This window comes from Ammospiza nelsoni, chromosome 5 (assembly GCF_027579445.1).
Source record: "Ammospiza nelsoni isolate bAmmNel1 chromosome 5, bAmmNel1.pri, whole genome shotgun sequence".
NCBI lineage: Eukaryota > Metazoa > Chordata > Aves > Passeriformes > Passerellidae > Ammospiza > Ammospiza nelsoni.
In genome coordinates this window covers 46,170,240-46,193,786 of record NC_080637.1, presented here as the reverse complement: position 1 = coordinate 46,193,786, position 23,547 = coordinate 46,170,240, and the positions used below count along the sequence as shown (strand labels likewise).

At 37.5% G+C, this 23,547-nt stretch overlaps 1 protein-coding gene across 3 annotated transcripts in view; it reads left to right on the top strand.

Annotated features, from left to right (window-relative positions):
* ANKS1B (ankyrin repeat and sterile alpha motif domain containing 1B) overlaps positions 1-23,547 on the top strand; it is a 407,322-nt gene that overhangs the window by 214,342 nt on the left and 169,433 nt on the right. For 2 of the 3 annotated variants that reach the window (XM_059471867.1, XM_059471866.1), the window contains exon 1: positions 3,380-3,808. In XM_059471867.1, the coding sequence (XP_059327850.1) occupies positions 3,608-3,808 (201 nt within the window). In that variant the 5' untranslated portion in view covers positions 3,380-3,607. Of the gene's footprint in view, positions 1-3,379; positions 3,809-23,547 lie in introns of those variants that run through there. The other variant, XM_059471865.1, reaches the window with a different exon arrangement.

Sequence of the window (23,547 nt, the reverse complement as noted above, 5' to 3'; positions counted from 1 at the left end):
AAATTGAGAGGCCCTTAAATTACTTAGCATTTAGAGCAGATCTACCCTACAACAGGTTTGAAATCATGTGCCCTCTGATATTACAGATTCAATCCATTCCAAACCCCTCAATAAACATATTCTGAATCCCATTGGGAACAAGATGTCTTGTAGAAATTATCGTATAGCATACCAGATGGCATCTTTCTTGCAGACATCACTTCAGTGTGCTTCTTCTGTTGCCTTGGAGAAGAAAGAGCCAAGTACTGCTATCTCTGTAAGAGACTTAAGTGTCAGTTCTCCCATGTAGGAATGGATGCATCTTTTTTGATTGTGGTATCACAGAAGGATTATCATGGAATTTTTGTCATTTGAAATTGCAGGAAAGCACGGTAGTGTGTAAGTGTGTCGAGGTGAGACCATCTCATATAGCCTGCAGGGTGTTTTCAATGTCAGCACCAGCTTTAGGCATAGGCAAAGTGTAGGCACTGCCTGCAGCAGCACACTGGTGGGGCTGGCACTGAGTCACAGACTTAAAAAAAATCAGGAGACAGCCTTTTAGTCTCAAAGCAGGAGCATCTGCTCCAGGTTCCCATTGCACTGGCAAGGAAAAACTGCCCAAGCAGCCCCCCTGAGGTAAAACACCTGAAGTGGCTAAAGATCTGAGGATCTTAAAGGGCTGCAAGTTCCCTAATCCAAACAGTCCTGGCTCTGTGCCTGCCTTTGCCTTGCTATAACCTTTGGTGGAAGCAGGAGGGAAGAAAAGCCTTGTAGATAACAGGATACTTTAGCAATGAAACAATAGTCAGGGGTGAGGACTAGGCAGCAAGCTGACTGTTTCTCCTGGCTTTCTTTCCCCTTGCTGAGCAACCTTATGTTGTGTTGATGGGTTCAGCCTCGTGGTTATACTGGCAAAGGACAGAGTTGGAGAGAGTGCACAGTGGGACCAGCAGTGCTATAATCATCCAGGGCTGGAGCCATGGAGACAGTTAGACACAGTACCAACAGCTACATGAGGAAATGTGTCTGGGGAGCCACTCAGCAACTGAATTTTGCCTACACTGTTGCTAGGCATTGAGCCAAGCACTCATCACTGGCAGCATAGCTTCCATGCTGTTTATAGTAAGGTAAGGAAGAAGCAGTTCGACCATGAAACTAGTATATTGATTATTGTGTGCCTTTTTGTGGGCAGCAGATTTTTGGTGTTGGGGAACACAATGCAGAGACATTTGTGTCTCTGCATTTATAGGAAATACAAGAGCCAGTCATGCATAATCTGTTCAAAGGGATTATGCTTTACAAGATCTCTGATATCAATTTTTCTGCTTACAGAGGAAAGGGAAAGACAGAATCAGAAATCCTTTTGAAAGAAGTTTATTAATTCTCAGTCAACTAAGAAAAAATCAGAAAGGATAGAATTCTCATCTTATTTAAGATACCTTTGTTCTCAGTTTTCACTCTGAAGATCTTGCCCAGCCTTTTGAATTTGCCTACTTGGGCGATGTCCCCTATAAACTTACGATTTTGTTCTTTTATCTCAGCTCAGCATAGCCTACCCTTCTTCATGCCTGGGCACTATCCTGAAGGGATTGTGATCTGTCTATATACAAAAACATTCATTCATGGTAGAGAAAACTTTTCAAAAATAGGAATGATTCGCAGACCTGTGTGAACAAATGCATTTCTATCTCCATCAGACCTAGATTTCCTATCAGTTTGGTGTACCTGCTTTCTCTGAGAAAAAATTAATCCTCCATTAATTTATTTGACATACATTTAGCAATAAGAAAACTACTAAAAGTTTCTTTGGCTACTGCAGGTTTACCAGTGCCTGGTGAGTGTTCAGTATTCTTTTCAAAGACATAATGAACCTTTCACACTTTGCTCAACTAAAATTATTCTACAAAATTATTATGGACTTCAATTTGCATGAGATGTTTCAAAAATCCAGGCAGCAATATCAAAGTGAAAGGCCATCCAAGTTTTAGTCCAAGGACTAGTCAGATTAGAGTTGAAACTGTTAAAATATTGTTAATTCTATATATTTAGAATCTGTTCTGTGAATGCTCAGGGACCTTCTGTGTACCACTGGAAGAGACATTGTATTATAATGTGTTGGTCAGACTGCAGGTTTGGTTTTCTATGGAACAATTATCTGCCATAGTACTATCAGTTCCATATTATCCCCTTGACAAACATCTATAATTTCCTCACGCCTGGAATTACATTCCTCCTTTGAGATGGTCATTGCTCGAGATGCGCAATGGATAAGAAAACAAAAAAGTAATTAATTTGCTCAATAAATGAAGCAGCACTGACAGGATTGCTTCTGGAATTGTACCCTGAATATACCGACTTCCTGCCTTTTCTAAGTCCTTTCATATGGTTATGAAAAACAAAAGTTTAGTAAACATTCCTTTCAGAACAAAGGAATAAAATATTTCCATCTCAAGAGAAACTGTCTGAAAGATGAAATGTAGATATGAAATACTTCATGAGATATTTGGTTTCTTATGCAGAAAATGAATTTTCCGCTCATTTAAAATTCATAATCTTTTTTTTTCCAGTTATAGTTGATAAAATTTAAATCCTCTCTAGAAATCATACAAATCTTATGTCTACTTGCTATCATTCACATTTTTGTAAGAAAGGATATAAACCTACAATTTTATTCTTTTAATTATTCATTTGAAACGGTGACCTTTTCAATTTGAATTATTATATGTCGGCATGAAAGTTTTCTTGTGCCTTAAATTTTACAGTTGAAGAAATCATGCAGATAATCTAATTACTTTGACTAAAATTGTTGTGCCTTTTATGTCTTTTGCTGTACTACACGAGAGAGAAGCTGTGAAACATATTCATTATTGATTCATTAAAGGGTTTTGCTATTATATAAGCAGAGATGCAGACCCCTACCTATTTTACATTAAAAGGGGAAAGGGGAAGGCATAGTAAACCATGCCATGGGCTATGCTTTAAGTACTGTTTCTTAATGTCTTGTGAAATGTAAAAATCTACAACAAATAGATATGTAAAGCATAGCTGGTATGAAGATTCTATTCAGATTTAAGTGCTCTAGGTTGCTTTTGAATCTTGCTATTTTCTGCATTTGTTTTGACTGCTCTCATCATTCAAGATTGACGCTTGGATGGGTGTGTAGGAGGAAGCAGCAGCAGCAGGCTTACAGCTTGCAGACAAAAAAAAATCTGCCTTATCTGATGGCTATTATTGAAAATGCGAGGTGTAGCCTAGGCTGGGTAATGAAGGGGAGCGAGCGAGGGGGAGCAAGAAGCATGGAGCTGCATACTGATGAGTGTAGGAGTACTTGATAAAAAGAATTCTTGCTGCTGGCAGTGCATTGCTCATTGTGGAGTATTCCAACAATCACATATAACGGAGAGCAGCTTAGCTGACAGCTTGATATGCCTTTTTTTTTTTTTTCCTCTACTGTATGACGTACTGGTCTGTAGTAAAGATTAATAACCAAGAAATGTAGAGCTGCGATCAGACCTTACGTTATATACTGCCCTGAAAACTATGTTTTACTTCTGACTTTTCTGTTTGCTGAAAACATTAATCTGTCAAGCTGGCGGGCTCGTTTGATACCAACTTTTCCAGGAACACGATGTGGCAATGCCACCTCTCAGCCCAGGACTACCGCTATTATCCAGTGGATGGTTATTCGTTGCTTAAACGCCTCCCTCTTCACCCTCCTACAGGACCCCGATGCCCTGTCCAGACAGTGGGACAATGGTTGGAAAATATTGGGCTACCTCAGTATGAAAACCACTTGCTGGCTAATGGATTTGACAATGTGCAATTCATGGTAAGAAATCTTCTGTGCCTGGCTGTGTATATACACTGTAGCTGCCTTTTTTGTCTGTCTCGTATGTGCTCGTAAAACCTTAGAGCTATTCTGCATTGCACTAAGATCTCTCTAGTGTTTCACTCTCCTATCTGTAGCTGAATTAATATATAAACTGCCTTTTTATAACCTTCCAGACTGTACACATTACAAAAGAGTCTAGCCTGAAATTTGGTAAAATAAAAACTGAGTATTAATGTTCTTTCTCTCCCTCCTCAATCCTCCGATTAAAGAAGAAAAAGGCACAGTTCTTTTAATCCATTGCAGAATTTTCATAGTATGAAAAAGCTGCAAACACCTCTTTCTGCAGTGCATCACATTGTTACTTTTATTTCATCATTAACTTGTAATGATAAAGAACATGCAATGCCATTCTTGCCTTGAGAGGTATTTTCATAACAGAAAATTGTTTAATGAAATGCACTCTCTCTGCAAAGAAATTCTGGATGTCTTGGTTAAATATTTTTGCATCTTAGATAATCAGGCTGTGGGATTCACTTGTTGAAACTTATGCCCTGAGAGAAAAAGTAATGCATTCCTATTAATTGTTCCATTTTAATGTTTTAACTCTAGGCATTTATCAGGAATGTTTGAAAGAAATGAAATTTTAGTTAGGTCAGGATTTACCATATCATCATGTGGTGTAAAGTAACAGACCTGTCATGCACAAACTTTCCATTGAAATGAATATTGACAGTAAAGAGAGAAGCTTACTTGTAAAGCTGTTATGTAATCACTTCTCTACCTGCTTCAGTATTCCTCCTACTTGAGCCTCTTCTAAAAATCCCGACTACATTTCTTAAAAAGTATCAAGTCTTTAAAAATATTTTAAAATGCCTTTAAAATATATTTTAAGTATCCATGTATATCTTGGAACAATTCTAACTTTTCATAACTTCTATCTGCCATATAAGAAACAGAAGTGAAAGGGCATGAATATTATATCTGTAAAATCATCACATGAGTTGTGTCCCTCCTCTTTACATTATTTTGCTAACATTATTATATGCCTTTGGACTACTGATCAAAAAATTAGGAGACATATCTCTGCCATTTCCACATAATAATAGGGTAGACATTTCTTCCTGTTTTTTATGGCTACCATGTGATCATTTGCTTAGATCAGTAAAAATCATTGTCATCTGCACCTTTAAATATTCTTTAAAACAAAGCTATGCTGTCTGCCCAGCAATATAGGGAAGAAAAAAAAAAGTGTATCATGCTGCAGTTTCCCAAAATGTAACTACATATTCTTATATATGTTGTAGCATTAGTTACATAAGTAGGTGATCATTTAGTCTTAAAGAAGCTACAAAAGGAAGTTGTTCACACGAGGCTGTAGGTGACATAACAAATGCAGAGGGGTGCACCTACCACAGGTAAATTATGAGCACCAGAGAAGTCAAATAACTGCCCTGGAGGGCTTTTCAGTCGTATCCCAGCTCTGGAGGGGCCTCAACCATGGTCTCAGGGAATTTATGTGACTTTCCTGCATCTCTTATTACTCTACTTATATAAGCATACAAATTACATAGAAGATTTTGTTATGCAATGTGCAAGTCAAACTTCTAACGTATCAGGCAGATTAAGTTTTGCTTGCATACTTCTCTGTTAGCCGGTGTTTTCTGGTAATTTTAAGCCTTTTCTGATATATTACAGATGAAATACATAATTACTCTTAATATTAGCTAAGGTAGCATGCCTTGAATGGAAGATTAGACTCATAAATCCAATTACAATAAAAGAGCTGTGAAATTGTGTTGTAATTAAAAAATGTATAATTGCAGTAATTTTATAATTTCCAATTTATTGACTTCACCATTCATCATGCTTTTGCATATTTCAGTTTTTGTCTGTGCCAGAAATCGAATATTTTCTATACTTTATTGGAAAAAAACCACTGATTTCTTTTTATATCACTCCTTTAAATACATCAGCATTATGTAAGAAAAGCCTCTCTTGAAAAATTTAAACGAGTGTTTTAAAAGCTCTTTTTCATCCCAGCAAAAATATTAAAGGGAAAATGAAATGTAGAAATTATATAGGGAAATGAGAGAAGAAACACTTACTATGCTAAGAGAAAAATTCAGATTATTCCAAACTTAGTAAATTGTGTTCTTCCTTAATATGACAGAACAGCTTTACATTTTTTACAGCGGTTTGCATATTAAACTAGAGTTCAAAATCTTATTAACTTAAATGTTTCAGATAGATTAGCTGCTTTACATTGAAGAAGTCTAATAGTTCAATGCAGTAAAAATCAGTTAAGACATATTTCTTATTCATTCTGTACTATATTTCTGCTTTTGTTTTTTCTGGAAGCACAGTCTGACCTGCATTTATTCATTCTGTTGCCTAAGCAACAACCATCACACTCCTATTAAGTATGATTTAGTAGTACAGATTTTACTAGCTGTTCAGAATAGAAAAGGGAATATCACAATGTTATAATTAATGTCCATGGAATAACGTACATCTGAGAACAAATATATCCCATATATACTCTTCTCAACAGCAAAATTCTATTAATTAAATTAGCATTTTAATAAAAAGGTGATTTTCTGATAAAAAGATTTCATGGTTAATAATTCATTAGATCATGGAAATTAACTCCTTGTGTTTAGACTCCCTTGGGCATTAGGAAAGTTACTCACTAGACTGTGGTTAGAATTACGAAGATTTGTTTATCTTACCTGAAGTATGTGAACTTCATATGAAGAAACAGCTGGATTCCTATTAACTTTACAGTAAAATATTTTTCAGTACTTTATCAATATATATTTTAAAAATGCATAGAAACATAGTATTTAGAAAATTAGTGTTTTTTCATTAAATACTTTAATTCTACTTACAGCATCTTTGCGCACATAGCAAGTGCAGCTCCTACCCACTGTTAGGGTCGTGCAGGAATGACACTTTCATAATTTTTAGTAGGCCCCAGGCAGATTCAGTCCCGAGTCTTGGTTCACATGTGCTTGAATATGCGTATGGATATGAAATCATCATTAACTTCAATAATTTGTTGTGTAATAGGCTGCAGTGTCCTTCAGATGTAGAAATTTGTAGTGACTTTGTGCAGATACTCTGTATTTGAAGATGCAGATGATACTGCAATTTCTTAATGTGAAGGCCACTTCACAAGTAAACCAATTCCAAAGTGAAGAAAACAATTAAATCAGTCATAAAACAGAGTATGAGTTAGATGTAAACAATAACAAAACTTATGCATCTTTTCAATGGATAGGTGCAATGGATATCCCTGGGACAACTATAATTTTATGCAGACTTGCAGGCCTACATCGCTTAGTATGCTGAGAAAAAAAAAAGTTGACTTTCAGAGAAACAGATGTAAATATATAAATGTGCGAGGTCACTAAAAGCTCTCATGCAGTTTTCTACAACTGTGAAACTTCATCAAACACTCCATTCTGCATTCAGAGATAAAAGCAGTTCAATCAAATCATTGCCCAGTGGGGACTAGTTCTGATTAAGGGCTGTATATAAGAACTATCTATTTGTAGGTTGTCCTAATAATTTAAACTATTCTGAAGTTTTATCGCTTATTATTGCAGTTTGATGAAAAAAAGTCTCTTTAAAATAATGATAAAACACACTATGACAGGAACAGGGACCAGCATTCAAAGTGAGTTAACAGAAAAATATGGAGCATTTTATTATATCTTTGGCATTCTAAAATATTTTTCACTATCAACAGTTAATATTTGCATTACACTCTAGGCTTTCATAGCTGCTTTTAAAAGACATGCGTCTCTACTGCTCCGTACTTATGTGGCTTGCATTGCCTGATGGTCTAAGTATTGCATAAATGGTTTGGGTTTTTTTTTAAATTCTCTCTTTTCCGCTGTTGGGAAACTGAGACACAGAGTCACTGCAGGGTGGGATTTAAAACTCTTATGCATTTGATACAAAAGGCACTAATTCTCAAAATGCCTGCTGACATAATGTTTAACAGATCAAGTCAGTTGCTTAAATGTGGGTGTCTAGTACCATTGAAATACCATAGGGAGCCCAGGAGATCTAGGCAAGGTTGACAGATATTGCTGAGGACCAGGGACAACCAGGCCCTTCATGATTGTCAAGTTCAGGTGGGATATCACCAAACCCCTCAGACAACTGTAGAATCCTGATGCTTTGACAGCTGAAATGAATCTTAAATTACACAGAGTTTGTGACATGTCTAGAAACTGAACATAGATGTCTTGAGTTTTCACTTACTTGCATATGCATTTCTTTACCTTCTAATTATTTTCTATATTTGTATTCATCCTATGAACTTATCTGCAAAAGTATTTACCAGGTTTCTCACTGCTAGACCTGGTCTACCTTCTCAATTCCCCTTAGCTGAGTGCTTTGTATGTAGTTTTGAGTTAAATTTTGGCTTTTCTTTCTCCTTTCCTCTCTGTCGCTTTCTTTCTTTCTTTCTTTCTTTCTTTCTTTCTTTCTTTCTTTCTTTCTTTCTTTCTTTCTTTCTTTCTTTCTTTCTTTCTTTCTTTCTTTCTTTCTTTCTTTCTTTCTTTCTTTCTTTCTTTCTTTCTTTCTTTCTCTTTCTTTCTTTCTTTCTTTCTTTCTTTCTTTCTTTCTTTCTTTCTTTCTTTCTTTCTTTCTTTCTTTCTTTCTTTCTTTCTTTCTTTCTTTCTTTCTTTCTTTCTTTCTTTCTTTCTTTCTTTTTCGTTCTTTTCTTTTCTTTTCTCTTCTTTTCTTTTCTTTTCTTTTCTTTTCTTTTCTTTTCTTTTCTTTTCTTTTCTTTTCTTTTCTTTTCTTTTCTTTTCTTTTCTTTTCTTTTCTTTTCTTTTCTTTTCTTTTCTTTTCTTTCAGTTTTTCACTAGTTCTGGAGATTGATTAGCTGAAATTTATCTGAAGATTCTCTTCTCTCAGGTGTCATTCCTGGGAGTTGCTCTTCTGGAATACACAGTAGTTCTTCTTGCCTTTAATCTCTTTTGAGGATCTTAAACTCTGTATCAAGTACAGAGGACAGAAGCAATTTTATTTCTTTAGAGTGAGATGCACCTAAAAGAAAATCTCTATGTACATTAGCTCCAAGTCCTGTATTTGTGGAGACCACTAGATCTTTTCACCAAAAATATCTAGGACAGAGCTTGATTATTTAGGCATTAGATGAAAGCTAAAAAAGAGTCTGTCAGTTGGCCAACACCTTTCTTAAATTGACCATAGTGATGAAAAAGAGGCAAATTTTAGACAAGGGTTCTAGTCTGCAGTGACCTTGGTGACTTGCAGAAGCCAACTCCTAAAAAGCAAGTCAACCCCTGCAGCAGCCAGGCTGTCAGCTCTCCAGGCCTGTAATGGCTACTGCTGGGACTCATTGGGATACTTGTGCATCATCTGGACCCTAAGAAGATTTAGAGGACATTGTCTGTGTGTATTTTACCCAGAAATTAAGAACTGTTTAAGGCAACCTTAAAACAGGCTGTTGATAAGTTGGTGATATACAGCAAGCCATATTTTTAGCTGTGTACCACTGATGCTGGAATAAACTGTGGTTTACTACACATCTAATAAAATCTTAGATATATTCCTGGAACCACATGTTTTGGTCCCCTTATCAAGGCCTCACTGTCATACTCTGGACTTTTTTTAGTTTCATAGCAGACCTACAGAACTTAACATTAAAAATGTGGAGCTCCTCTCAGTATCAGTGTAGCATTGGTTTTTTTTTTTGGCATGAGTAAAATGACCCTGTCATTCTGATGTCTTCTGAGTCTTCCTCTCCTTCACCCCAGTAACCTTTGAACCTGTAGGTCCTCAAGTAGGCCACCTTTCCCTTTAGCTCAGAGAGAATGAGACAGATATAAAATTCAGATATAGACAATTGCATGTCTACTTACACATCAGTAGATGTTTAGAACTCAGTTCAGTTTCCCTCATATTGAAATTGAGATGTCTGGGACATCTGTGTAGGCTTGGACTTTACTAGCAATACCTGTCTGGAGTTTCAATCAGATTCCAGGCAATGAACATTTGCAGCACCTCAGATGACTCTAAATTCATTTCTGTGGTTGACTAAGTGAAGCACCTAATCAGACATTAAAGCCAATGGAGCACAGAATGCAATTTAGCTGGGTGGCTGAATAACTATTAGGGTAGTTATTTGAGGATAAATTAGAGTCATCTGATCACCTGAACCACTGTCTAAGCTCTATTGATGGTTTTGTACTAGATCTCCTTAAGCTATAATGTAGACACAAAATTTATGATGGTTCAGTTTGGGCTAGAATCCATACAGAGTTCACTGAAAACAAAACACAAATTATTTTTATTAGAGCTTTTTCTCCTCCCTCAGAACATGTAGCCTCGAGGCTTCAAGATCTTTTTCATCCTAGTAGGAATTCTTACTATAGAAACTGCAAATTATAGCTCAGGTGGGTGCCAGAGTTGAAGATTGTGCCTGTCATCCTGCAACAGCAGTAAGTCTAACAAACAATCCCATTCCACATGCTCCTGTTAATGCTTCTGTCATGGTATTCCTCAAGCTAGTCAAGAGACAGAAGGGCTTATTAATGTACTACCCAGTATTGCATGTGTAAATAATAGCCTGCACTGTCATTCTCTCTTGAGGTCTCTGGCAAGTTGGCATCATCCTGTGTGAGTGCATGCAGCTATGGAGGAGAGGTAGTGCTCATTCCCCAGTGGGAAGGGAGTTTAGAGGAATCTGCTTCATGTTTTTGTATCTATATATGTAATGTGTGTGTGCAAAAAACACAGCACTGCTAGCTGGAAACTGATCCTGCACTAGATAAAGGACTTTATGAAAGTTTTAGCAATAACGATTGCTCAACAGGGAGACAAAGTTTTTGTGTATTTCACTTGAATGGTTGATTCATAAGAAACACACCTCCAAACAGACTGTTGGCTTCATTAAGACATCCTAGGTATGGTGGATCCCTTGAGAGTCAGAGGGAGTATGTTTCATCTAAACCTGTCTAAGCAATTGTATCTTGAAGGTATAATCAGGGATGAGCCCATCTGCCTGTATGCTACATTGTGCTAAGTCAACCTTTAGATGAGGGTTTCCCTGGTTGCTTTGGAATATTTGACCATCTTCAATTAAATGTTGTTCCACACAAGGCTGTACATACCCGGCAGAGAGACAGGACTTTGGGCTGCACTCCTGGTACACAATCCAGGTGCCAGTATCTTGAGTGGAATGCCTTTGCACTCAACCTCTACCATTCAAGTTAGTGACACTTGGTGTGTATTTGCTATTTTGCTAAGCTCAGTCTTAGAAGAAAGAGCTTGTCCAAGGTACACAGCAGTGTATTGGGCTCAGTCATACCCTCCCTGGGAACAAAGGGCCAAATCCAGATGTTGAAAGCCATCACATGTACAGTCACCATTACCAGTTACACCATTTCAGGGCATATTTCTGTGAATACGACACACGAGGACTGGAATCAGTCCCATCTGTTCTAACAATATGTTAAATGTTAAACAGTGTGTTTAAGCTCAAAGCTCAAAGCTTGCCTAGTGCAGAGGGTGGTCTCATTTTGATGTACAAACACTGATGAGCTGTATTTTGAGACTACATTTGTGAGGAATTGGCTATTGGCCCTAAATGCAATTTTATGATAAACTAGCCACAATTATTTAATCTGAAAGCTAGTTTGATAAAGTGGATGAAAACTCTAATAACCAGAATGAAGCATGATCTTTTAGTAACTCATAAAATAACAGGTGTAATACTAGTAAAATGTTCTTGCTATGTATTTATGTAAGGCCAAAACCTTCCAGCTGATCATGTTGACCAAAAGGGACATTGGTAAATCTTCAAGAATTAGAAATGTTTGTGTATAGAGTGATGTGTATGATGATGTTATTGATAATCGATGAAAGTTAGGGAAAACTTGACAGGATATAAACATTCTTTAAAGTAACAGAAAATTTAAAGTTTAAGAAGACAAAAAAATCTAAGAGGTTTTATGCTTCAGGGAAGAAGGCTGAAGATTCACAGGACAATCAGTTTTTTGTTCTATTTACAGTTTTAAAACTAATGTCCTGTATGTAATAAGTTACAGCTTATTCGTGGTTATTTCATACGGGAGTACTTTTTAATAAAATTCAAGTTAAAAAAAAACAGAATGAAAGAAATTCTGAAAGCAACATGTTATATGGTTGTGTGTATTACTGGATTAGAACAGCACTGTCCAACAAGAAGCAATTAAATGGAATCTGGAACAGTAGATAAATTTCAAACAATGACAGACTTCCCTGAATAAGTTAAAGGACAGAGCAGTACAGAGTGGCTTGATTACAGATAATGGCATGGTGGGACTCTGAAGGAGTTTTCAGAGAAAGATTAATGACTACAAAGAGATAGCTGGAAATAAGCATGGTTCTTGGGCATGTTATCCTTTTTGAAGGAAGAGGATGAGGTGAGAAAAGCTCGGGGAGTTACATGAACAAGTATTAATGCTGATCAAAAAATAGAAACAATATAAGATAAAGAAAGAATGCATTGTGAAAGAGCCGATAAATAATCAAAATACAAAAAGGAAAAAAGAAATAAGAGAGAAAATGCAATGTCACTAACTGTGTGAGTAAAATGCCTTCAGAGAAATTTTTATCAATATGCTAAAACTAAAAGGTCTACTTAAAAATCTACAACCACTGCTGGAATTAGATAAAATTCATTTTAGTTTTGCAATAAGAACAAAATATAATTGATCAAGTACAGTGTTAATGGAAACCACTGAGAAGTTGGAGGAAGAGAAAGAGTGAAACTAATCATATTGCAAACAGACAAAAGAGTACTTGGTTAATTCGAATATCTGAATCACCTAGGTTAGGTGATATTTGATGAAGAGTTCTAAGAAACTGAAGGGAAAATACCCGATCATTTTTGAGAACTTCTGGAGAATGAATAAATTATTAGAGGACAAATAAAATATAGATGTAGTACTAATATGTATGTCAGATTACAGGATTCATCCTCAGAATAGATCTCCAACCTCCTGGGCTGTTTCTCTTCAGCCATTCACCATACAACCTTTGCCTAAATCAAGGGGGAAATGTATGATGGTGTTACTGGCAATAGAAAATTACTGTCATTAGCACTGACTCTGGTGAAGGGAAAATGGGGAAGTATACAGAATGCTGCAATGGGATGTAATGGGAAGAGAATAAAGCTAAATGAAGTAACTCAGCAGTTGGGAGCTGAACTATTTAAAGGAACCAGTAAAGAAACAGATGTACTGTACAACACATTCTGCCCTGCATCATTTTGATGAGAAATTATTTTTTTTTGTCAGAAGCCACTAAAATTTCTACAAGGGAGACATCTTTATTTTGCAAGTAAAGCTACAGCTACCTTTTAAAAGCTGTTTTAGAGTGATGTACCAGAATTGCCATGCAAGCAAGCCATTCCTGTTACAGTTTGCCTAACTGCTTCTAAATTTCCTGGATATCTAAATATACTGTCCTTCAGTTTGAAAGTCTTTTGTTTTCCCACATATTGGTGAATGTTTTACCTTGTTTATGGTATCAACACCCCAGCATCTGTTTTAACCTTGGCATGACACCCATGTACCCTTTATCACCATGCTGTCCTTTCTGTCTGTTCACATACACACACACACTCTCATGTTTGTGCATACACATATTACACAAAAAGGTAATTCATTACAATGAAATATTCCACACGCTTAGGAATAAAGAACTGGAGAGTTTCAGTACCTAGGTGACCTCAGTTCACCCCTCCCATTCACAAGCCTTATGACAGAGTCTTCCATCACAGGTTTATTTACTAATTTTTCCCCTCAAAATTCCTTTCTCATTAAGTGTACTGAGATTGAGTATGCACAGGAACATACCTCAAAGAACTATCAGTTAAAATAAAACCTATTGTTATTTTTCTAATACTATGTTGCTTGAATTTTATGACCTTAGCCCAGTAGTCATTTAAAACAACGAGACCCCCTAAACTGCCTTTTTTTGTCATTCAGAAGTGATGTACATTTGCATAGTGTTGTTAATCTGTAAGATTAGAAAAAAATACCTATATATCTGAGCATGCATTTGCATTTTAAAAACTGAGTTATAAAGAGTTAGAAAACAGAAAATTATAGTACTTCAGGTTATAACTTTAGACAATTGAAAATAAGTATATGCAGTTAGAAACACTTTTGTCACAATTTTTTCAGAAGCTGAGAACTGTGCATCAGAAGTCACCTCCAAAACCTTTGCCTGTGCTTCACATGGGTCAAAGCACAAGCTCAGTTATAAAAAAGTTTGATGTTCTTGACTTTACATGAGAGAAAATATAGATTCTTAAATCTGCTGAAAGTAAGGTAAAGGCCCAGTGTAGACAAAGCAAACTGCTGTGTCTAAACTATGATTTTATTCCACATACGCATAATTGGTTGAATTAACTGAAAGCTTTTGTTCATTGTAAGTACAATGAACAAGGTCACACATGAAATTCACACCTGTTCTCTGGTCTTGTTCTTAACCCAATCCAGATTGAAATATATTTTCAGCAAAACAAGAAATACAAATGCTATTTTAATCCCCAAATAATGTACTTCTGTAGTCTTTAAAACTCTGCATTAAACACTTCAAGCATTTTATTCACTATGGAACATGTTCTATTCTGTATCTTTTCCATTAAACCTTGATTATTGTGCGTGTGGGATAAAATCTCCATTCAGCAATACACTGTATTTACTTTGGAGTGGCTAGTACTGATGAAACTGAAGGCACATGCACTTGTTGCAAATGCAACCCTTGACTTAACTGAAACCTCATATTTCAGATGTTTATTACTCTTATCTTATGCAGTATTTTATTAAATTATTGGAAATTGAATGCTTTAATAATATTATTGATGGGAACATCAATGGGTTAAATTTGCAAAATGTACCATACCTAACCTAGATTTCTGTTGAAAGTCTTTGATTAGATAATAATTATTTGAATATTTTTTGGTCCAAAGTCTATACCCAGATGGAAGTTTTGACATATAAAAGCCAAAGTATTTGTCCAGGTTACAGAAGTGGGGGGCTTAGGTTACTGGAAATAGAAGTGAATAAACATTAAAAACTAGAATACCATGAATAAAAATACACTGGATAAATACCTACCAAATGACCCACCCGTATAAATCTGAAATGGTATTTTCTCTGAATGCCTACTTAGCAGCCAAAAATTAGCAAAGAGTGGCCCCTCTGTGCACTATACCCCTTTGCAGTGACAAAGAAAGGGAAAAAACTGTAGTTTATTCACTGGTATCTTACAGCTTACACCAAGAAAAAGTATGTTATTTGTTGCAGCTGGTTACAGCTCTTCAATCTCTGAAATGATTGATAGCTTCTGTTCTTCAGAACTATTCAGAACTATTTCCCATCTTTTTCACTTTTTGAGGTTTGTTCTCTCCAAACAGCTCCCCTTTTAATCACATAGGAACACCACTTTTTGAAGTAAGTTAAGATGGCGTTTAAAAAGAAATGGCAGTTCTTAGCTGCTATGCTGCATTAGGATAAAAGATTGCACAACTGAGTTGGTTTTTAGCCTTGATCCATTTTTAAATATAGTATGAATATTATAGCCCTGCTAGCTTCTCTGAACTCCCTAGGCATCCCTCTTGTTGCCAGAAAGGAATTACAAATTGACAATGCAAGTTATTTTATTTTGTTTTCCATATCCCTTGGAATTTGGAAGTGTGTCCGTTCTGTCCATGAGCTTTTCATTTCCTGACATTCTGATTTTTAAGTACTTTTTTTTATTGCCTATAGAAATAGTAGATCTTCACTTTCTGCTCAGAAAAATAACTTTATGTAGCAGTGGAGTGGAATATTATACCAAAGAACTAACATACCAACAAATCTATGACTCTCAGTAATACCAAGCTTTTTGTCAGAAAATTCTGCTCTCACTGCTTGTATGGTTGATTTCCCTCTATCTCCTAACTCTACTTCAAATATATGTTTGTTTAAAAAGCATTCTGATTCCCTCATTCTTCAAAAATAAGAAATGGAGACTCAGGGGAAAAGAGAATAAAGAAAAAACTTGCTAGGACATGCAGAAGCAGCCTGGTCCATGGAGAATCCATAGGACAATATATCTAAGGGTCTTTTCTGAGGTCAGCTTTTGATTTGAATTATGTATTTGGAGAAAATGCCTCTCTATTCCCTTATCTGGTGAAGGGAAATTGCATAACTTTACTGGCCTACATATAGGAAATCAAGAGAGGATCCTGGGATAGAAATATCTATGTATTTTGAGCTGTCTTATGGATAATTATCTGCTGGTGTCTGACTTTTGACATGCAGATTTCTAAGCAGCTTTAGTTGGGAAGAACACTTCCTCAGGAAGGAGTCAGAGGTAGCCAGATTACCTGAAGAATCAAACAAGTATTTAATAGTTAATTTAATATTTTTTTAATTAATCAGGAACATTTTTTTTTCTGTATATGAGCTTTCTAAATGTAATTTATCATTACTTTAATCTTTAAGTCATTAATTTTATTCCATAAACCAAACTTCTGTCAGGAACAGTTTCTTAACATTCCTCTTGTCTCCTCTGTAGCTGCTGGCTACCACTCTTCCTTTCTGTTTATTTCTGAGGTTCTCTACATCGGACCCCTTCCCCCAAAATTCTTTTGGTTTCTGAGATCTCTTTCTTCTCACCATTCTTGCATGCTGGACTCTTCTTGTGTAGCCTATGTCCTCCTTTTCTCCATTTCCTCTTTCCTAAGTAGAAATTACCATATTTCTTTTCTTTGGTCTGTAAATCAAAGGACGGAGGGTCTAAGGGAGTAAGAGAAGATGGGAAGAGGAAAAAAGGAGATTAAATAACTGAAAACAAAGATGGGGGACAGAAGATGTCTGCTTCACATCCACGTTCTTTTACTGATCTAAAACATTTTTACTTGATTTGAAAAGCAGTGGGACATTTAACTGGATGGTTTTCACAGTGATGTTCTTGTCACTCGCACCTCAAACCCGACAGATTTGATGCTGAGTGAAAAATTCCTTGTCTGGGCTTAGGATGAGTTCTTGCAGAAAGTTGGCCATGCTTTCCAGCATGCTTTGTAGTTCCATGTTATTCAGATTTTTCCATTTTCCAGGTATCTCAGGCTTCTTATTTACCTGTACAGCTAGCTACAAACTGTGGCAAACTTGTCTGATAGAAGTGTTGCACTCAAAATTCTTTAACGTACATGGCAAAGGAAAGGAGCAGATTTTGATTTGCTGAAGTATGAGTGCTCACAGCTAAAACTGAATATAACTGCAGTTGTCCCTTGAATAAATATGTAGGTAGATACTAAATACTTACTGAAATGGAAGAAAGCAATCTGCATTCATGCATTGAGAATTAATATATTGTATTTTTTTTTTAAATTCTAGCCCTAATTTTTTCTACTTTAATTCTTTATCTGTATAATGGTTATTAAATTGCCACCTTGCTTTGATGGAGTCTTATAAAATATATTAAATCATTGTTTGGAGCTGTCTAATATTAATTCAATGAATGTCTAAAAAAAGTCAGAAGAAAGTGAGTCATTCTTACTGGTGAGGTCTTCAATGGGAAGCTATATATAAGACATGGACCCACACAGAGAATGATAAAGGCTAAAAGAAGAAATATCAGCTGCCTTATTTTCCAAGTACAATCCATCCTCTTGTACTGAATTCTTGGATTATTCAGAAATATAATTATAGTGTGTGTTTGGTGCCATGTGGGATATGTAACCTGGGGCGAAGGGTAGTTAGCCAATGTTGAACAATCTGCAGTCTGGTATTTTGTAGCTTCATGACATTCCTATCATGTATAGTGGGGATTAGTAACTCCTGTTTTGTCTGTTTTATTCATTGAAGTGACTGTTCCTTTTAGGAAGGTGTACTGAAATCTAGAAATTATATCAGGTGAAGTCACAGTGTCCCACAATCTTCTCTCACTGGATCAGGAGCACACTGTTGTATTGTGCAATTTGTTGATAGCACTGGTCTGTTTGCACCAAATACCACAAGGTGTGAGAGACAAGGGAAACTCACAAGTGTTAGCCAAATTATTAGGAGCAATTTTTTTACTGCAAAGAAAAATTAAATTAGAAAAATCCAGTTCATGGAGCAAAGCGTAAAGTGTCAGTAAACCACTTGTCTTGAGTTAGGACAGGAGGAGCCCCAAAGAATCCCTAGTTATTTTTCAAATGCGGTATCCTTGTATAGAAAGGGATTGGTGGAAACACTCATCACAACAACATCAGGAAGAGGGGTGCCAGAAAAGGTGGACTCTTGCATGAAGGTTTCCTTGTGATTGAAAGAATGAGGCACTAGAGTTCCAGATTAATGGACTTTGACAGTAGGTATCCCAACACCTTAAAAATCAGTTGTGTAGCAATGTTTCAGAATCCTTCAATAGTGTTTTGCAGCTGAATTAGCCTGTGTACAGTTAACATTATTCTAAGAGTATATCAAACTATCCCCTCATTAATTTTGAACACTTTTATTCAGATTTTTAAGAAAATGCACTATGTTGTGAGAAGTATAATCAGCCCCTTGGTGAAAAAGCAGAAGCAGCTTACCTTTGTAGAAAAGTCTCTTGAAGACAAATACTGTTTGCTAGTCAGGAGAGTTCAGAGGGCTATATCAAGGTGCTAGGACTATGTGTATGAAACCAATATGTGGCTTTAGGTTTCACTGCCAGTACTTGCTTCGGCTGAATGCAAGTTACATAGCTCGTTTCTTTGAACAAACTTCTTTAGGTGGGTGGATTTTTTTTTTCCTTATATTCACTGTTAATAAGAGATTATGTCTGCCATTAGATATGCAACTAATTTATGGGCTGGTGTAAAAATGACATCTTGTGTGAGTATTTGTAGCATCTAACTACTCAGGTATCAGTAGAAAACACAGAACTATTGTAGTCTAATTACTGCTTTTGTGTTGCATCTGAGATAAACAATACAAGAACACTTGCAAAAGGGTGAAAAGGTGTAAATAAAGCAGAGAATGTGTACAGAAAGAAAGGTCACAATATTAGAACTGTTTCTTAAAATATGTGGGCTGGGAATAAGTTGCACAGGAAAAAAGAAGCAGACATGAAGGAAAAAATGGACAGAAAATAGGCAACTTGCTATCTGGCTTACACAACCAGAAATCTGATTTTGCATTTGTTTATTTTTTGGAAGTGCTTGTTTATTTTTAGGTTTTGGAATTATGAATGTTATTGTTCAGTGGCAAGACACTTGAAATTTGTGGGCAAGCTATGTTGAAGCCTGTGGTATTTATTATTTCATATGAGATCCACTCAACAGCTTCAAAGTGGTAGCGACTGTTTTTTTAATAGGTTCTGGGTGACAGTTGCTGCATAAGCCATGATGTAGCTAGACCATGCTACATGACATGATACTGTGTAATATTAGCAATATGTAGTCAGGAATTGAAAAGGAAATTCAAAGAAATGTAGTGAATCACTCCAGAGTGCACTTCTTACATATCAGTGGCTACCCAGTTGTTTTCCAAAATGGAACCTTTTCTGTTTAGATAAGATTAGCATACATGGAATGTGTTTCTCTCATTCTTTGGGCTCATTCATCAAGTTGAAAGGCATTTTGAACAACATGAAAATTGTCCTGCCCATGACAGGAACTAGATGAGGTTTGAAGATTCCTTCTGACCCAAACCAATCTGTGATTATGACTCTGTTAGAATCATTTAGTTTGGAAAAAACTCTTAAAATCATCAGGTACAAGCATTACCCCAACACTTCCAAGTCCACTGCTAAATGATGTTCCTAAGTGCCACATCCATGTGTCTTCTAAATACCTCCAGGGATTGTGACTCAGCCACTTCCTTGGCACTCTGCTCTTGACAACCCTTCCAATAAAGGATTTTTTCTTCATATACAATCTAAACCTCCCCTGGTGCAAGCTGAGACCGTTTCCTCTTGTCCCATTGCTTGTAACACAGAAGAGACTGACTCCCACCTGGCTGCAGCCTCCTTTCAGGTGGTTGTAGAGAGCAATAATGTCCCCCTGGAGCAACTTTTTGTCCAGGCTGAACACCCCCAGCTCCCTCAGCTGCTCTTCATCAGACTGGTGCTCCCTTTCCCAGCTCCACTGCCCTTCTCTGGACTGCCTCCAGCACCTCTGTGTCTTTCCCGTAGTGAAGGGCCCAGAACTGGACACAGGATGTGAGGTGAGGCCTCACCAGTGCCAAGTGTGGGGGGTTGATTCTGAAATATCCTTTCTGCCATGATCTCTACAAGTTTGGATCTGCCATCATAACACAGATTGGAAGGGTGAGCTTTTACTTCTATTCTTGTGGAATTTATCTTCCAAAAGTTAATTTGTAAGAAAGAAAGGCCGTGTTTCTGTTATCTCTGCAACACATTAAGAAATAAAGAAAAAAAGCTTTGCAGTGCAGGCATGTTTTGCTGCAGTCTAGAAAAGGCATGGTAAATCAGTTTCCTCAAAATGATAAAGAGCTGCTGGATCTCATGTATCCCTTCAAATTTATGGTAGACTTTTATTTAGGAAAATCAGGTCTTCCTTCTGCTGGGTATATATAGATGTATCTATATCACTCAGTCTCTGGTGTAGCTAAATGCCCATGTGCTTAACTTTAAATTAGCCCAATGATGAGAGTGGAAAAAATATGCATAAGGTAAGGTAAATTATTGATATATTTTCTTTTTCTGGCCAGTTTTGGCCAACAGCAGAAACACTGAACCAATGAGTTAGGGAGACCTTTGATGTCACCTAGTGTGGTCATACTGCTGCTTCTGAACTGCAGGACCAATTCAGATTGTCTGCAGTGTTTCTGAGGAGCAGGGTCTGCTTGGTGCTGAACACAGGCTTCATGGAGCAAACCAGACGTTGCCGAAGCCGCTGCATGGGAAGTGAGGCACATCCTGAGGTGATGCAGCAGTCCATGCGTGAAGCCCAGGATGACCAGTGGAACGACAATCCGTCCTCCTTGGTGGGAGTGTTGGCCTGCCTCTCCCCGCGGGTTGCGGGAGAACAATGGCCCTGTGTAGTGGCACAGGGCGCCTGGGATGGCGCCGCAGCGATCCGCTGGTTGCCGTGGCGACGGGAGTGGGCCCACAAAGCCAGCCTCCTGGCTGCTGAGTTGGAAGGGATAAGAAAAACACAGCCCACTTCCCATGTGAAACGAATTACAAGAACAAGCAAAGGAAGAAAAGAAAAATGTCAACCCTTAATCAAATGTTCCCTTATTTTTAGAAGGGGTTTGAAGAAAATGGAGACCATCTCTGCTTACCTCTTGGGCCTCAGGGATTTGGCTAGTAATACCTCTGTACTTACTGTGGAAATAAATCACAGAGGTTTGTATTAGAAAAATCATGTGCAAAAGGTATCTGTGTGCAGTGGGAGATGAGAAAACCTTATTCTATCCTGCTATCCTTTGTGCTTGCCTTAGCAAACAAAATCTGTAAGAATATGTTAAAATGATTCTCAATCTAATAACTATATTTGGCAGTCAAATGAAATACACTAATTTTTAACTAGAAAAAGGTAGCATGTTCCAGTTTCTTATTATCTCACAATGTCTCTTACCTTTTAACCTTACTGCACAGCTGCATATCAAAAGCAGCATGATGGACTGTGAAATACATTTAAACATAGCAAATCACTGGTGTGTAGAAAACACCATTCATTTTCTGGCATTTGTCATTCTTGGGAGCTGCTTCATATTTTATTATATTTAGTAATATTAAACAAACCAGCAGTTTCAGTCAACCTAACAACCTCCAGTTACTAGCAGCTAGGTCCTGAAAATTATTTGGGCACCTGACAGTTTGGAGGTGCCTCCATTTCACAGTACACAGTGCACTGGAAAAACAGCCAAGTCAGGCCTCCAAGACCATTACAAACTCACAGTGAGTTGCAGCAATTTGTGAGCATCATGATGTTTGACTGAAGAGTTCCTGTTCCTGAGAGTAGGATGTCTACTACTGAAAAGGCAACAAGACCCTGCTTAACTTAACAGGAGGAGAAAGGCAAGGAGAAAAAGGGTGTGCAATGCTAAGCAGAGGAAGCCAGTGTGATGCTTCAAAGTAGGAGTTGTATCTGGAAGTTTTGCTTCCACTTGAATCCCTGCATTAGATGCTATTTGAAAGCTGGAATTCCTGTCCTGCTGCCTGGATCTTGACATGTGAATCAACCCTTTGGATAAGGACAACTGCTTCATTGTTCTTCAAACTGAAATACAAGCATCTCTGTAGCTTAGAAGTTAGGATACTTGGATGAAAGTCATGAATTTTTAGCTTTTTTTCTGCCTTTTTTTTTAGCAGTCACTAGATATAAACCAGAAATATTTCTAGAAACAGCACAAGAAGATTGATTTACCACAGGCAGCTGTCACTGGTCTAAAGGAAGATATTCTTTCTGACTTACTGACTAAACCTCACAGCAATTTAGTTTCAACAGGACCAATGAGCAATTCCTTCTCAACCCCAGAGTTCCCTTTCCTGATAGTTGTTGCATAGTCTGCTTTGTTTTTAGGAAATTTGAGTATGAGAAATACAGGTAAATCTGATCTCCTACCTTCTGCACGAATAGGTAACAGGTGGGCTGTTCTATTAGAAAGAAAGCTAAAGCCATTCTTCCTCCTTTTGACACATTTTAAGAGCAGCAGTTCATGTGGTGCTCCTGTTTCTGCCTTGGGCACGCTCTGAGACTTCCTACTAGATCAAGCTCTGATGACATTTCAGAGGAGGGCCTACTTTTAGACTCCCACAAAGGATTGATGGGGTTTCCTATCTGCTCTGTCTGCTCTGAACTGGGAGCTTGAACACCAGGCAGCCCACAGGCAAAGGCACCAGTGTGAGCAGGGTTCAGTTGCAGGCAGGAGGTGAACGAGTGCTTGAAGACGTCAGTCATAACTTTAGGGTGTAAGTATGTGAAAACTTACATATTTTGTTGGGAATGTTTTCCTTGCTGCTATTTGACAGGCCGCTTCTGGCAATAACCTATTTTTAAGGTGTGGAGGTTGCCTGGAATTTTCGTATCTTTGACTCTGCATTTTGTGCTCTCTGGGGTGATTTGTGTGGCTGGTGGCTGACATTTTAAACCATATGACTATGGTTGATAAAAATATGGGGAAGGAAATACATGTATAGGACACTCTGAGAGGTGAACTGAGTTTTTATATTTCATAGAATTACAGAATTACAAAATAGGTTGGGTTGGGAGAGACCTTAAAAATCACATAGTTCTTCTCCAGGCTGAACAACCCCATCTCTTTTAGCCTAGTTTAATAGAAGAGATATTCCAGCCCTGAGATCATATTCATGACCTTCCTCTGGACTATAGGTTCAAGTCATTCTTTGGTTAGGGCTTCAGAGCTGGATGCAGCTCACTCGGTGGGATCTCACAACAGTGGAGTAGAAGGGCAGAATCACCTCGCTTGACCTGATGGCCATAATTCTTTTGATTCAACCTAGAAAATCGTAGGCTTTATGGGCTGTGAGTGCACATTGCCCAGTCATGTCAACCAAACCCTTCTCCTCAGGGCTGCTCTCAATCCATTCTCTGCCCAGCCTGTATTTGTGCTTGGGATTTCCCTGACCCACGTTCAGGGCCTTGCCCTTGGCCTTGTTGAACTTCATGAAGTTCACACAAAGCCCATGTCCCAAGCCTGTCAAGGTCCCTCTGGATGGCATCCCTGTCCTCGGTGTCAGCTGCATTGGTGACAAACTTGCCA